Source organism: Volvox carteri (genome assembly GCF_000143455.1).
Source record: "Volvox carteri f. nagariensis unplaced genomic scaffold VOLCAscaffold_29, whole genome shotgun sequence".
Classification (NCBI taxonomy): Eukaryota; Viridiplantae; Chlorophyta; class Chlorophyceae; order Chlamydomonadales; family Volvocaceae; genus Volvox; species Volvox carteri.
Genome location: NW_003307572.1, coordinates 798,199 through 814,834, shown reverse-complemented (window position 1 = coordinate 814,834; position 16,636 = coordinate 798,199). Strand labels below are relative to the sequence as shown.

Genomic DNA, 16,636 nt, shown 5'->3' with positions numbered 1-16,636 from the left:
AAGTTACTCCTATCTTGTCCATTAGGGCCTGGTGCATGATGGGGTCGGTTTCCCGTCCGAGATGAATCACGACAGAAGCCAGGTCGTTGCGTCACCGCATCAAATCACCGAGCAGGAAATATCTCCTTAACAAATCATCAATACCGTTCCAGCGCCCATGCCTAACCGATTCCGCGCTTGCAACATAACGCAACACCTCACCGGTACCGTGTGGCGGAAGTTCGCAACGCGGCCAACCGGTAGCAGTCGTTTGCCAATCATCAACATAACCGGGCTCTTCCTCTATCCGGTGCAACTTAAAGAACGAGCATATACAAAAGTATCCTATTGTGCCGACGCAACGTCACAGGCGGCCTCGGACCGCCCGCCTTCCACACCAGCCCGCACGAACCCGTCAGCCATGGCACTTCTTCCTCCGCTGATTTCTTCCTCCACGTTCGCGCTTCCATGCAACGCACAGTTACAGCCATACACTCTATCTGCATGGTGTCACCGCGGATTGCAAAAGTACCAGCAGCAGGGTCCCTTTCAGCGGCACCGGAATCTGCAGTCTTACGACCCGTCGGTCCGATTTTGGCCTCATCGCCGCCTGCACAGCCTGACAGATGATGACGAAGATCGACACCTACCTCCCCCTCCTTACCGGGGAACTCCAGTGAAGCCGGAACACTTCCATCCTGTGAAGCTGCGACCAATGCAGGAGCAGCAGCCGGCTGCGGCGGTCGTGCCGCCTGCAGACGCAGGTTGGCATTCGCATCTGAAATTTGCGGGAGATGTGCGTCAAGGTGGGCAGACTGGTCGGAATCTGTGGCATGAGAGCGCTGAGAGATGGAGGCAATGGAGCCGCACCGGCGGAGGAGGAAAGGGAGTGGTTGCAGCTGCGGCGACCAACACGGCCGCTGCTTGCGTACGCCGTAGGACCAGCACTGCCGGCGGTAGCAGCGGTAGCGAAGGCCCGGACGGCAGCGGTAGCAGAGCCGGGGACGGCGGCGGGTCTAGCGAGGCTGGCGGCGGGAAATCTCCTAAGCGTGTGGTTTCAGAGCATGTGGCGAGGCAGCAGAGCGCGGCTGCGAGCCAGCTAGACCCCGTGGGAGCGCACGACAGCAGCCAGCAGGTGTATGGTGCCGCTAGCGGCGCGCAGACCAGTGGACACTATGGGCTGCCGCCGCCTCTGGACGATCTCCGCCCGCCTCTGCCGCCCCCGCAACAGATCAACTCCCAAGCCGAGACCGACGCGGTGAAGCGTGTTAACTGGGGCGCCGACAGCGCGTCGGAGGGTGAGGACGGTCTTGGAGGCGGCGGCGGTGGTGGCGGTGGCGCGTCTGGTCCGTCTTGGGTCGGGCAAACCGTGTGGGCAGTGCCGTGCAGTACGGTTGGGTACGGCACCCGGGCGGAGGTGGTGGCACGACTTCCCGCCAGCATCATGCTGTTGCGGCATGCGGGTAAGTGCAGGGTGTAAGTCATCCGTGGAGAGACCTGTTGGGCGGGGCTTGGGGGATGCCTGACTGTCGTGATGCAGCGTGCCTTCCTGTGCATTTGAATCACCATTGTCGTGTCGTGACTATGTTGTGTTGTCTAGCAGTTTTGTTGTGGCGTTGTTGTCTTGTGCAAATCCGGGCTACAGACTAGTCGACTGGTGGTGGATACAGTTTCAAACAAGCCAGGCAAGAATGCAATGGGCAATAGCGCAGGTGACCATGGGTTTTGTTATGCGGGCGGGCGGGTGGCCATGTGAGTCCGGAAGGACATCCGTAGAGAGCACTAAGGTCGAGGGTAGAGGGAGGCAGCGCAGCACGCCAGCCATCCTGCCTGCAATCCACTTCATCCTCCCTGGCTGAAGTGGCTGATCACATGACCGACTGAGCAGATCCCAAGGAAAGCAAAACGCACAGGACCGAAGCAAACGCCTCCAAACTTAGCGATTTTGTGTAAATATGGAACACACACACACACATACGCGCGCGCGCGGTCGTGAACGGGGAAGGTGGGAGAGCAGGCCTGATGCCGGGCGGATGGCGCCACAATCCTCAGGCGTCAGGAGCCTGCAAGCCCTAGCTTTCTCAATTGGGGCATTGTACAGCATCTTGAAGATGTGGTATTGATTTGCCCACCTGCCTTACTGCCGCACTTCGCACGTGTGTCGTACTGAACGACCGCAGAATGCATGACGTTGGACGAGCTTCAGGCCCACGAACGCGTGCCCAATCACGACATCCCGTTATCCCGGGTGGGTGAGGTGCAGGCTCGGCAGCTGGGCCAGCGGCTTCGTCCGGCGCTGGCAGCGGCCGGCATGCACCTGTACATGTATACGTCACCCTTCCTGAGATGCTCCGAGACCGCCAGGTGCCTGGGGGACCAACGTCATATGGCAGTTGTAGGGGGTATGGGTCGTGTCAAACACCGGTTTATTCGGGGGATTTCGCAGCCTTGCTGTTCGGGGGGCGCCGCCGGGTACCGACTGACGGACGGTTGCGGGTCGTCCGGCCCGTCCTCACGCTGCTTGGTGGTCCCTGAGGACGGAGAGAAGCGGGGAGAAGGGGGGAGAAGGGGGGAGAAGGGGGGAGAAGGGGGGAACGGGGGGGGCCTGCCGTTTTGAGCAGCGTGTTCCGGCCGTTGGTCTCTCCTGCCGTCTTCAGGGAGGAAACGGCAAGCGGAGGAGGGAGAGGGGGAGGGAGATGAGGCTGGCGTTTGGGTTAGGTTTATGGGGTCGTTGTGGGATGTGGCTCGAGAAAGGTTAGCCCTGATTTGGCTTGGCAGCTTGCTGGAGACTGCAGGATGGCTGGAGATGTGCTGTGCTGTCCCCACCTGCCTTGGTAAGGCTCGTCTGGGAGGTCCCTCTGCTACCCTGCCCTGCCTTGCCCTACCTTACCCTAACCCACCCTGCCCTGCCTTGCCCTACCTTACCCTAACCAACCCTACCCTGGGTGACCTGCGAAAGAGCTTCCTCCTTGCGTACCGACGGTCGCCCTACATGCCCCCCACCAGCTCTGCCCCCACCCTGGGTTGGGTGGGTGGGTTGGTGGGTGGATGGGTGGGTTGTCTCACTCCTGATAAGGGTGGCATCTTGCAAACAGAAGCTCAGGATGCTTTTTAACTCTAATCCCAACCCCAGTTTTACCCCTGGGGTCCCGAACCCGACCTCGTCTCACCCTTGCAACCCACCCCCCGCACACACAAAAGGATCCTGGCGGAGGAATTGGAGGAGGAGGGTCTGGTCAGTGGTGTACGGGAAGCTGTACAGCTGCGTGAACAGGACTGGGGGAACTTTCAAGACCCGCGGGTGCAGGTGGGTATGTCGTACAGTGGCATATACCCGTGCGCGTGGCTGACGCCGCCACCACTCATACTCAACGATGGCGCTTTCGTAGACGCCAGCCAGCCAGGACGGCCCACGGCCATCAGCTAGGGACTCGTCATGCAAGGTTGCCGTGTGGCTCGAATGTACATAATTTCTAGCATCTTCGCATGCATGGTTGCGTGAATAAACGGACAAGTCTGCTGACCCCCACTTCGTCTTCCTCACACGGGGAAGATGCACAGCAGCGTACTGTCTACTCGTATTTGCAAATGTCAACAACATCAATACCCCTAACAGCAACAGCAACAACAACAACAACAACAACAACAGCACGCCGCCTTCATAAGCCTTCAGCGCTTCCCCCCTTCCTTCACGGCGTTTGGTCGGAGGGGCAGGGACGTTGTCCTTGCGGGAGAGCATTAGACAGCTGTTGTCCATTTCCTGTTGGAGGATTTGCTGTCCTAACGTCAGAGCGAACATCGAACGGGGGGGGTAACCTCGCCAGCTACGGCTTCTCCGTAGCGAGGTGCTTCCGCACAAAGAACACACGCGGGTGAAGTCCAACTCATGGGGGTGTTAACACCAAATTGCCGACGTTTGGATGGAAGCATGGTATGTAGGAGCGCAAAGGGGCCAGCGAGTAGGGTAGGGTAGGTAGGGGAACGTAGGACTCGAACAGACATCGGAGTTTTGGGAGCCGTGCACCTGCACCTGCACCTGCACATGTGACCCTGGCCGGCGGCGGGCATTGGATATTGCCTGCTCACAGCAGTTTGGCCACCTCGTCCTCGTCCTCGTCCTCCTTGTGCATCAATAATTGAACCCAGGCGGACTGTAAGGAAGAGCGGCTGCGCTACGGCCGATTCTACTACCGCTTCCCGTCCGGGGAGTCCGTCGCCGACGTGTACGACAGACTGACCATCTTTCAAGACCACCTGGTGCGAGATATGTGCGCTGGCAGGTGCGTTGCAGTATATGGCTGTACGGCGTGAGAATGAATGTACGGTGTGCTGGTAGGGGCTAGCTAGTGCTTGGGACGTGGCACATGCACACACACGTATCAGGTGCCGGTGTGTCTCTGTAAGACCAACCTAGCAGGAGGAGGCTTGGGATTGGAATGAGAAATCTAAATCCTCAACTCCACCTCCTGTGCTTGAGTTGGGAAAGGGGGCCCGTTCACCCCCCACCAAGTGTAACCGAATGAAATACGACCAGTGTTAAACTGTAAGTCCTCTTCTTCGTCCTCCTCTTCGCAGGTTCGCAGAAAACACATGTGTGGCCATCGTGTCACACGGCCTGACATTGCGGGTGTTCGCGATGCGGTGGCTGCACTGGACCGTACGGCAGTTCCTGCAGGTGGGCTGCCGGGTCGGTGAAGGGCTGGGGGCTTCAGACATTCGGAGTCACAGTAAACATGTGCCGTGTGTGTGTGTAAACATGTGCCGTGTGTGTGTGTGTGTGTGTGTGAGAGAGAGTTTTCCAATACAGAAACTCCAAGGCAGGAGTCGTAAAACCAGTGAGAACGAGTGTATGTTACGCCGATTGCTTCCGATTGAATAAGAGTTTGCCGGCACCGAGTGGGGCAACCGTTGTGGCGAATGCAGTAGTAGCAATGTTCCTGTAACTTGCCGAACCGATCCCTGGCGCTCCCCTCTTCGTCGTTTGGAATCTTAATCTCGTTCGGGTCCGTTATGCTAGCCTTCGCGCTTCGACACCAGGTACTGCAATGGGGTGTGAATTACCCGCCAAGTGTACCCTCTAGCTGAGTGAGTGATCGCATGCGTCCGTGCGTTTGGTGGGTGCTTCACATGTAAGACGAGTCGCGCAGCTTGCTGTCCATCTCACATGCACATACTTAGCATAGCCTGGCTTGTGTTTTGGTTTTCTGTCTGCCGTACATTTAGGTATACAACATCCCCAACGCCGAACCGGTGCTGCTACACAAGGTACGTGGGTGGGGGGAAATGGTTTTCCGCAGGGCAGGCGCATAAGGCTATTGTCCGTGAACTATTTTTTTGAGTTGCCGACCCTTTATAATCTGAAACGAGGGAGCAATGGCGGGCCCATTGGGTGATGAACCTTCCACCCCTCCTCCTCTCGGTGCGCCGCGCTGTCGCGCTATGCTCCTGCAGGACGTGCACCCGAGCTACCTGGAGGGGGACCATGCAAATCTGCCTTTCATGCCGCACCACACCAAGTGCCTGTACCGGCTCACGCCCCGCGCTCTGGTAGGCCGTTTGGAGATAAGTATCGGAAAGAAAACGGGGTTTGCAACGTTCGCGTCGAGAGCAGGGGACAGGTCGAGGATGTATTAGGATTGGAAAACCTGTGCACGCACGAAACCTCAGGCTTATCGGTAGTGATACCAGGTGATAAAGGGATAAATAGCCACCTCGCAATTTGTAGTTGGCCCAGCAAAAAGTGGCCAAGTTGAGCTACGAACTCATACGCATTTAAGTTTTAATTTTCGCTGCCTTTTGGTGCTCGGATGTGGCGCGTTGGTAATACTGACTTCCGGAAGTTTTGCAAATTTCTTTTACAGGTGCTGTAGCTACATTGCGCTAATTTGCTCGTGGGACCTAACCTTGAGCCTGCTATGTGTTTAGGTATACACAGTTCTTTTATCTGCGAACCAACGAGGCAATTCTTGGTTCGCAGATAAAATAACTGTGTATATCATATAGCATATGCAAATGTTGAAAATGAAGCGATTAAAATATCTCCATTCAAAATGATTGGATTCGCCGTCACGGGGAATCGAACCCCGGCCTCCCGCGTTCAGATCTCGGGACATCGAGATGTCACCGTGTTGACAGGCGGGGATACTGACCACTATACGATGACGACTTGGTGTTCATTTGCTTGGTTCGGCTATCTAGATAAGCAGACCCGTTATCCTCTAGAACCTCTCGCCTTCGGGGAAAGAGCTTGACCCGTCGTTGTCCGAGCTTGGGTCTTCCGAAGAGATAGAAGAAGCAAACGTACTGAGCTCAAACAAAGATACTTCCTATATGTAACCGTACATGCAAGTGCTCGATACCATACCATATACGCAAGGGTATGCATATGATACCATATGCAAGGTCTGCAAGGGTATGGTACGGTGTGGTTTAATGGTATAATGGCATAATGTTCTGCAAAGGCCGCGCACGAGGGGGCGCCTCGGGCTGGAGCGCTGTGTGGGCCTGCACACGGCCGCGTGGAAACCCCCTTTTACCCAGCCCGCATGAAGATATTTAAATTATATCATGATGTTGTGCATACTAATATTATCTGTAGGTTTTCTGAGTGAAACGAAAGAAAAACAAGGTTTTCTGTGTATTTGCCGAGAGCGTACTCGGTTGAATGTCGTGGGTGCGTACGGCGGGACCGTACAGGGCTAGAGTAAGTCGCAGGAGTGCGACGGATGTAGTGATTTCGCGAGTTCATAGCGTCAGTACTGACAGGTTTCTGCTGCGGCTTCTGCCTAATCTACAGCGTTCAGAAGCAGAGTCGCATGAACGACAAGCCGCCGCAGCTAGGGGCTATCTGTTGGGCATACGGGTATCGAACGGTGTGGAGGTAGCTGCATGTGGCACGTTCGACAAGTCCGCCGGCTATGGCTGTGCTCTGAGGTTGTGTGGTGTGGTTACTTGGTGTGGTGGGTTTGTGTGCGATTTGGGAAGGGCAGTAAGGGCTTGCGAATGGAGCTGCGTGGTACCGCATGACAGACGAACAGACATACCGCACATGTCCATGTCCTGCAGCTCCACGGCACGCTGGTCAGTACATGCCTTGTCGTGATCACACCGTCCGTCGCACATTAAACGATCCCCAATGTTTTCTAATATACGAGCACTACTCGCTGTGGCCGCATTCATCCCCACGACACCACCAACTGCTCTACTAAGCACCTGCTGGGCACTAGCTCATACACTTTTAGCAGTTCACACCCATTGCCATATCAAGATTCTTAACCACATCCACGCCCACACCTACATCTAACCACGCCAGCACCCACATCTAGAACTACACCCGCACCTGCATCCACACACCACAAGCAAGGCCAAGGCGGTTTGACTCCGAAATCCCGCTCCATGCTATGAGTCGTTCGTGCACCGTCCCACCCGCCAGGAGCTAATGCGCGGGGCGGACTGCTCCATGGCCACGTCTAACGGTTGCTGGCACACCAAGGTGCTGGCGCAGCCCACAGCTCTCAACGCCGAAGAGGAAGACAGGTTGTGGGCAGATGTGGACGGCATGGTGTGAGCAGCCGCGCGCCGTACCTCAGCAGTACGGCTGCCATGCAGCAGTATTTCTTCAACGTCACGGTGGTGCTGCATTGCTACGTATGAGATAAGTGGTCGGCAAGGGGAGAAGGAGGTTCAATAAAGGAGTATGCTGCTGCAATGGTTATAGCAGCCCGGCGGAGTTGCGATAGCTGAATGGGACTGAGTGCGGGGGGTTGGAGAGGGTTGAGGGTTGTATCAAGCACGCGAGGTAATGACTGATAAGGCGGGTTTAAGTCAGCCCTGCCTTGCTTTCCTCGGCAAGGGAAGCTGGCTGTCCCCGGTGAGAGACGGGGAAGGGGGAACATGGCAGTTTTGACAGTGGGAAGGCGATCGGCGAGGCGACAGCTTTTTGCGGCCGAGGCGCGGTGGGAGTGGAGCGGAGGGCTGCAAATATGAATGGGGCGGCATAAGGTTGGCTAGCTAGGGGGGGAGGTTGGCCAGATATTGGGAGCAAATAAGGTCATCCGCACGCGTGCTGTGCGTGAGGCCCTATCCTTGAATGAACACAGACCCTGAGCTGCGGATGCTTTACCATTGGGAACTGGACGCGTCCACCATCAGTTACGTTTGCTCGTTGCTTTGATGGCAGTAGTAGGTCAGGTGGTGGGGCGCCAGGGCCATCGGTTAACCCCGCCATATGTTGTAAAGCCTCCATCTATTCGTAGCGGGAATGTAGAGGACGGGCCGGGCTGAACATGCGGGGCAGTGCAGGGCTGTAGCAAACTGCCTTGATATCAACAGACAGGGTGTTGCATCCGCCTCAGGGCGGCTGCAGAAGCTTGTATCGCGGACCTTGCATACGATGCAGGACCATCTATGGCCTTGTTGGGATTGGTTTGGTCCTTCTCATTAGGCCCTTCCCTGGTCTACCGGCTCTTTTCGGGTCCACGGGATGCGGCCTCTGAGCGTGAGGTGTAGGGAGGCGGGAGTAACAGCGGCATAACTGGAAGGCGACCTTGCGTGTGAACCTGTGGTGTTGGCTTTTCTCTGCATGCGGGTTTAGGCGCCGGTGCGAACCTGAGGCGGCATATGCCATGCCGCTCCCAGGCACCGCCAGGGTAGGTAGGCACCTTGCTGCTACAGGGTTCGAGCAAGTCGTAACCCGTCCTGTGGATGGATCCACAGGGCCGCTACTGGCATCCTCTCGTGCAGAGTTAGCGGGGGATGATCACGTTGAGGGGGCCTGCTCGCGCCTCTCACCAAGCTGAGTTGAGCGCACAAAGGGGCTGGCCATGGTTACGCTGACGATAATCAAGACCAACGGGGCATTGCGCCTGCGAGGCGGGCTCAAAAAGACCGCTGCTATCAAGCACCTGGCAGACTCGGCTGCTCCGACGGGATTTGCGAGAGTGCAAGTCCTGGATATGGAACGCGGTATGCGTCCTGGATATGAGACTTGCAACGTATACCAGAAAGAATTGATGGTATGCTAAGTTACAATCCAATATTACCGTATCATATGCTTAGTTGGAGCCGAGACTGTGTCCCACGGGTCAAGCAACCGTCAACAGCCGCCAGTCAAATAGACATTGAAACTATCAATGTCACATGTCTGGCTGTGATCGGCAGGGCAACGGGCCTTTGCACGTACCAAGGCGGTTAATACATATATTTGGGTGCCACTGCTTGGTTAATACGTTGTCCTACATGCTACCTAGTCATTCCATCATATACAAAGGAAATAGTTCGACTGCGAGGGATGTAAAACATGCGCATGGTAACGGTGGCGACACCAGACCTTCGCGATGTATAAGCTTACGCTGCAAGAAAACTGGATAAGGGGAATTAGTGAAAACAGCAGTGATTCGTAAAAAACAAATAATAGCGGCACATTCTGTTTACACACAGTGAGCAAGGATGTCGTACAGGAAGGCGTCTTGATCTGGGGCTTGATCTTAGCGAACTTGCGAATGAAGCAAATCGCCCCCAACCTTAAGCTTAGTACTTGTTTTTTTAACGCTGCAAACACTTAACGATGGTCCGACTATGGCATCGCTTGCCATTTCAAGCATGGCTGGATAGGGCGGCTGTGGGCGTTGTGCTGACATAAGCAAAGCGCATCAGGCGCCTTATCATGAGTAGCTGCTCTTATCTAGATCCAGCAAGCCTGCTTGCACAAAGCGCAGTCAGCATACGGCTGGGACGCCGAGCCTGCAACTCCTCGCACACGCTATTAGCAACAGCAAGAAGGTATATCTTTCTGGCACTTATGGATCTCGTGCTGGGTAAGGTGTCGGTCTGGTCGAGCTGACGGCCATTATCTTGCCGCGATGGTCTTCGTCAGGTCTCCCCTTAACGAAAGCAGTGTACAAGGCTGCATAAAACAGCCCTCGACTACTGCATCAGCGCCGACACAGGTAAACAGGCGACTTGAGCCATCGTCGTTGCGGCTTTTCCGGAGACAACAGACGCGTGGCATGTGGCATTATCGGACGCAGGTCTTTCAATCTGTCAGCGTCAATCATTTGGGGCGGACATCAACGAATTGCGAAAATGCAGCTGTTGGTTGCGTTTTACCTCCCCGCCACGGCGAGCCCCTGCGGCGTTCTGCGCTGCCCTGTCGGGAAGGTACCTTGCATATCGCAGTCTTCAGCCCAGATGAGCACACTGTTGAGGAGCTTAGCCCATCTCTGCAACAGCCTGTTACAGCTAGACAGCCGCTGCCGGAGGCCCTGCATGCGAACGATGGGGAGGGTGGGGAGGGGGCGCACTCGGAGACCATGAGTGACCCACAGCACCTCCGCTTTTCGACACCAGAAACCCAATCCCTATGCTCAATCCCAGCGCAGTCGGGCAGCGATGCTGCGGACCGAGCTCCGCCGCTTCAGGGGAACCATGAATGCGGTGGAGCGGATAAAAGGCGTATACAGCACCGTCTGGAACCGCGCCGACCCAGGTCATCCCTAGCAACGCACGGGCGCTCGTTATTACAGGCAGAGGAAGCTGGTCTGAGTCCTGGGACTATCTTGCCCAAGGACCTTTCTGAACCCCATCAACGGACGCTGCAGACCCCGTCGTTGCAGGCCCCGCTGCCGCCAAGATCTTTATCAAGCGACTGGGGCCAAGGCGGAAGCCGGCTGCCACCTGCTGGGGCTATGGCAGTTGGGGCAACGGCGGCGGCCACCGCGTCAGTGCAATCCAGTCCTGGTTCAACAGGCACTCCTTATCCAATATCGGGCACCTCTAATCCAGTGGCTCACAGCGGCACAGTTACCGTCGGCGCCGCGGCGTGGGGTGCTGCGTCCACACCTACGTGTCGGTCGCTACCTGCAGCCGCCATCACTGAAGTTGCGGCACAGCCCGGTGTTACCGCCGCTTTCAGTAACCCCTCTGGTACCATCACCATTGGTTACCCTTCTGTAGAGCAAGGAGAACCGGGGCCTCTAGTGGAAACGACACCGCTGCCGGGGGAGCCAGCGGTGCCGTCCGAGGGCCCGTCCGGCGGCCAGTGGGGCGGACTGGAGGGCCAGCTGCTGGCTTGCCGCTCGGTTCACAGCGTGCAACGCTTTCTGCAACTGATGGGCCCTCGGACTGACGCCGAGCTCATTGGGTAGGTATCGCCCATGAATGCTGGGCTTTTCTTTGGCGGACCTGGGACCTCCGTGGGATGGGGGAAAGCATTGCGGAGCTGGGGGCTAGGGACTTACGCTTGCATGGTTGAGCCGCGAAATTCAGCTGGCATGGTATGGGCTAAGCCTGTTGAAGGCTGGGAAGGGCTCTGCGTGGTAAGGAATTGTGGAAGATATGCGTGCTGTGCTCCAGTCATTGTGGCATGGAAGGCAAGCACTCCGTGCGGGGAGATGTTTGCAGGCTCAATCTACTATCCGCCATTATATCGTTCGCCGGTTCGCCCGTTCTTCAGCCATTTATCCATATGTATTGAGCCAGTCGCTTCGCCCCTTGGCAATTGTTCTCCTGGTGCTCGCTCTGCTGTCGTTCTATGATTCGTCAGTTTGGGCCGGATTGCAGTCGCTCCCTCCATTCTTGTCACTCAGTAAGGCCATTACGTGCTTTAGTAACGTCGCCTTCCACATGTTTGGGAGGTGTCAGTCCGTCTGTCCTGTCTCAACTCCCGCACCCCCCATTCTTCGCAATCCCCTGCAGGAGCGCTGTGGTGCACCTGAGCCACCTGGTGTTGGAGGAACCACCCGACGGTGATGTCGAGCGGCAGCTGCTGGCAGGGCTGTTAGGCGAACTCACGCAGCGACTTCGGGGCTGTGTGAGGCAACTGGGCAGGGGACAGATGACCGCGTTGGTCTGCGCTATGAGCCGGCTGCACTGTTACGACGGCCCATTGTTGCGGGAAGTGGTGACAGCGGCTCGGGAGGTGGCTGGGGAGCTCTCGTCACGTCAGACATCAGGACTGATCTGGGCCTTTGGAAGGTGAGGATGTCTCTGACCTGTGGTGACGGCTTAAAACATTACATGGAGACGCAGTAAGGTTGTCATCAGATTCATCCACTAGCGAGGATTATTACTTACGAATGCAGGTATTACGCATTGCCAGCCAGTTGTCGTTATATACAAAAGACATACCTGAAGGAGTAAATGTATAATGGTCATAGGGTGCAATCCGTAGGCGGGGTCTTCAGGGCTACTGCTGGGTGGGGCAGTCGTTGGTGTTATACACGGCTCTGTACTTATGAGGGCCTTCAGTTGCAAGTCACTGCCATGTGTTCCAGACCTCCAATCACGTCTAGACATACTGCCCAGCCAGCATTATGCGTACCATCCTAGTGTGGATACCTCAGGAGGATACCTCATGCGGTAACTCACTGCCAATATCCAATCAGCGTAGTATGCTTCCACACCGCAAAACTACCCCTATTGCAGATATCACCGCGACTTCAGCTTCCGACTGGAGCCCGGCTGGACAGCGGCGCTGCTGCAGGGCGCACTCCCGCGCCTGCAGCAGGCTAAGCCACAAGAGGTGGCCATGATGCTGTACGGCAGCGCACTGCTGCGAGAGCCCCCGGCGGCGACAACGTTGGCGGCCCTGCTTGCGGCGTCACTGGCCGGCATGTCGGCGGCCGGAGGCTCGGAGCTGTCCATGACTATTTGGTCACTGGCAACGCTGCGGTTGTACCCGGGCGATGAGTGGATGCGCGCCTTTCTGTGCCGCTGCGATGCAGCAACGCGCACTTTTGCCAGTGGTGCAGCCGTCAGCAACGTGCTGTACAGTCTGGCGTCGATGCGGGTGCAGCCGCCGGCGCCTTGGATGCTCAACTTTTTGTGGCAGGCGCAGCGGCGGATGAACACCATGGATGGGCAGAGCCTGGTGATGATGTGGTGGGCGCTGGGCCGTATGCGTTACCGGCCGGACCGCAAGTGGCTGACGCGGTTCTTTCGGTACACCCGTTCAGCGGTGATACCAAACCCGGGGCCGGATTCGCACATCGGGGCAAGGTCTTCTGTACAGCAGCAGGTGCAGGGACACTCACCACATCTCCAGACGGCAATGCAGACGGGGTCTCAGCGACAACTGGAATTATGGCGACGGCAGCGGCTGCAGCAGCGCCAGCGGCGGCCTGGTCCGTGGGTTAACACTGACGGCAGCGCATTGCCTGATGTCGGAGAGCTGCCTCCGCAGGCATACAATACTTTGCTTTGGGCGTGTGTGCGACTGTCCTGTCGACCCATGGGTACTTGGCTGCCGCTGTTCTGCGCCGCCGTCCAGCCACTTCTGGCCGCTTGGCCACCGCACGAGCTCTCGGCGCTGTTGTGGGGCCTGGCCCGCTTGCGCTGGCGCCCGCGCGACGACTGGATGACGGAATTTTGCGCCGCAGCACGTGGTACCCTTTCACTCTTCCAGCCACCCGATTGCGTAATGATGCTCGTGGCGCTATCCAAGCTTTGCAGTGGACTGGGCTACCGCATCTCTGACGGCGACCTGGCTAACCTGCTGGCACAGCGCCTGGCGCCGTATTACTCGCGGCTACAAACTACGACGTTAATTTCCGTGCTGTTGGCTGTCTCCCGCATCACGCCGCGAGTGCGGACGGCCAGAATGGAGGAAGTGCTAGCGGCGGTCCTGGACCGGGTGCGGGCCGCCGGCATCGTAGATGCGGCGCAGCCGGCAGACGGGGGCGCAATTAGTTTGCTTGACGAGACGTTGGACCGTGAGAAGCAGCATAAGGTGCTTCCTGGCGTCTCCCGGAGTGGCTATCAGCAGCAATACGAGGGGCCGCAGGTCCACGAACGGGATGGAAAAGAGCTGCAGCTCAACATCTTGCAAACAGGGAGCCCGCATCAGCCGCTGACTCCGTCAAGTAGACTGCAGTTAAGCCGGCCACAGCACAGTGTCGCGCGGCAGGTTGCACCCTCGCCAGCGGCAGCTGCAGTGGCTCTGCCGCCCCTGACCGCGCGTGAGTGTGCCAACGCCGTCTTTGCCGTCGGCTGTGTTGCGCTGTGGCCCAGCTATAATGACGCGCTGCGGAGCATTTGTGGGCAGCTGATGCGGGAGCTTCTACCACGTGCATTCCTCCTTGCCCCTGCCTTTAACGGCGTCGACCTGGTGCTATTGGTGCAAGGCGTGGCCATGGCGCGTGTGCGGGTGAGCCCCCGGTGGATGCGGCGTCACGAGGAGCAGGCGCTAAAGCGTCTTCAGGCAGGGGAGCTGCAGCCGGGGCAGCTGCGGGAGCTGCACCGTGCCTATCACGCGCTGGACTACATTCCGGAGCTTCTGCCGCCGTTCGCGGCGGGACGTGGGGTGGAAGGCACGGCTAGCCCTGTCGATCCGTCCAATGGCGCACAGGATGAGCTGTATGGCGACGTTCAGGATGGTGGAGCAGCGGCGACGCATCCGTCATCGCTGCTGCCACCAGCAGTGGCGGATGCAAGGGGCTCATGCGGGATAAGCATGGGTGGTGTCGAAAGTGTAAGTGAGGGTGAGTGTGGGAGCGGTACGCCGGGGGTGTCGGCTGAGCGAAGTATGGCGACGACGGCCCGTCGGCGGCGTGCCGCACAGTTGCGGCGGCGCCGGGTGACGGCCGCCATCGAGCGCCGGGTCGCTCAAGCGAGGCGGAATGCGGCGGAGCTGCGGCTGCAGTGCGTGGAGACGTTGCCGGTGGACACAGAACCCCCGGAGATGGGGGAATCGACGCCTTCCCTGCCAGCACCACACCCAATGCCTCCAGCATTCGTCACAAAAGCGACGGCGGAGGGGGCGCTCGGAGTTACCCATGCCCCGGACGCGCGCCGTGAGCTTGAGGCTGCGGAACGGGAGCTGAGGTTCAGGCGGAAGGTCATTCAGCAGTTCACTGCAGTGGCACGGCGCGGCGCACGGACAGCCCAGGATTCAGTGGCGGGGAGCTCCGTGGCCCCAAGTCCACGGCAACCAGTGGCTGAGGGTACTGACGATTCAATGCGCCGCCTGCCAGTTGACAGGTCGCCAGGAAGCGGCGATTGCGGCACAAGTTAGACAGGCAAAGCAGGGTTGAGGTTACCCGTAGGGTATCGGACTTGTCTCGGTGTGATGCTGGCTTTGTTGCACACGTGCGATGGCGAGATAAGTGCAAAACCACCGATGTTACTGACGTAATAAATGCGCGGTGCCTGGAGTCCCTGATGCATTATTGTGTACGATATTGTAAGTTTATCTTAGATCGAGGGATGACAAGCAGGCCGACTTAGTCAGTAGGGGAAAGAGGATGGATAGGGGTGAAGAGTTTAGTCAGCCATGGGAAAGGAGTACGCCCATCTTTACGTACTGACGTGGCAGCTGCAGGTTCGACGCATGAGTGTCTGTAGTAAGCAGGTAGGTGTTGAGTGGCTTTTTCGGATGTCTAAATGTTCTTTTGCTCCAGCGGTAACTTTGGATAAGCGCGGGGTATTTGGAGTAGCGTGCTGCTGCCTGGGAATATGTTCCCCTGCTGTGTGGAGACGCCGCAGGCGCCTTTGGAAGAAAAAAGAGCTGGATTAGACCGCAGTGAGTGGACCCGCTGTGGAGTCTGAAGATGACTGATGTCGTCGGCGTCTTGGCTGGATGGAACACGCTCGTTTGACATGCAGTTCCGTGTTGCATAGTACTCGATGGCTCCTTGTAAAGGTAGTCTTCAGCACTGCTAGGCCTAAAAAACCGACGCTTCCCTCAAGCTTTACAAGTAATGCAGTAATGCAGGTCAAAAGGAAAGCGCAGCGTGTTGTCCGTGTACCAAGTTGCTCCATTTTACGACGTCGGGCTTCAACTTTCCGGCGCCTTTTCTTTCCACCTGGGTATTTCCAGTTTCGCTTTCTCACGACCATCAGCATTGTTTAGCCTGGTAAACGTTCTACACGTATATCGATCCTGCTGAGAAGCTTGCCCTAATTTACACCATTTTTCCTCCGCATCCTTACCTTGCTTTCCTTTAATGCATATGACAAAACATATGTTTATTTATTTCGTGTAGGGCTATGGTCGATAGGTTCCAGTTCCCTGATTGGCCCACAGGATCCGACTTTCCTTGGCCGTACGCCTGCATGTTTTGCTCACAACCTTTCAGATGATCACGTCTTCCAGATATAAATAAACCCTGATATAAACCCTGATGTTTAGAGAATAGTGGTCTAAGCTTGTTTACTGAGGCTCTGAGCTAAGCTGCGTTAAAACCCGAGGCTTACGCGGCTTGCGTGACAAGATGGTCTCCCACACAAACCATTACCGCTGTAAGCGTTGATGAGATAGACTCACTGCATGACTACTGCGCCGAGCTCAGCTGCGCGAGGCTGCGACAACTGGGACTGCACACGGCGAGCTTCACCAGATGATGCCAGCAAATTAAGGGCAACTCAGGATGGCCTGAAGCACTGTTTTTGACGGTCCTAATCTGCAGGTGTGCCAGCCTTGCTTGCTGGTAATGCTGCTAGCTTGCTCATAGCGAAATGCGCCGCAGTTTACTGTATGCCTTCGGGGTCAACAGCGAGCGTTTTATGGCGGTTCTGAGATTATTTCATCCTTTCCTTGCAGGAGTAAGCATTGATTGTGCTGGTGTCCTGGTGCTAGGCTGCGGTGACCTTCGATGCAAACGTTGGAAGTTCAATGGCGGCGACCTACTCGGGGTCCAAGCTTGATCCACCGATGGATCCT

At 57.0% G+C, this 16,636-nt stretch overlaps 2 protein-coding genes across 2 annotated transcripts; both read left to right on the top strand.

Annotated features, from left to right (window-relative positions):
* Positions 1-694: 694 nt before the first annotated feature.
* VOLCADRAFT_118098 (uncharacterized protein) lies at positions 695-7,546 on the top strand (the record flags this gene model as incomplete). Its single annotated transcript, XM_002952397.1, has 9 exons — positions 695-1,442; positions 2,160-2,227; positions 2,986-3,011; positions 3,181-3,286; positions 4,126-4,259; positions 4,555-4,654; positions 5,203-5,244; positions 5,431-5,526; positions 7,412-7,546. 9 exons carry the CDS (start codon positions 695-697, stop codon positions 7,544-7,546), a joined length of 1,455 nt encoding a protein of 484 aa, XP_002952443.1.
* An 839-nt stretch (positions 7,547-8,385) lies between these two features.
* VOLCADRAFT_105493 (uncharacterized protein) lies at positions 8,386-14,989 on the top strand (the record flags this gene model as incomplete). The annotated part of the gene is made up of 4 exons (XM_002952396.1): positions 8,386-8,476; positions 10,843-11,119; positions 11,674-11,952; positions 12,403-14,989. The coding sequence occupies 4 exons, from the start codon at positions 8,386-8,388 to the stop codon at positions 14,987-14,989; spliced, it is 3,234 nt and encodes a 1,077-aa protein (XP_002952442.1).
* Positions 14,990-16,636: the final 1,647 nt, after the last annotated feature.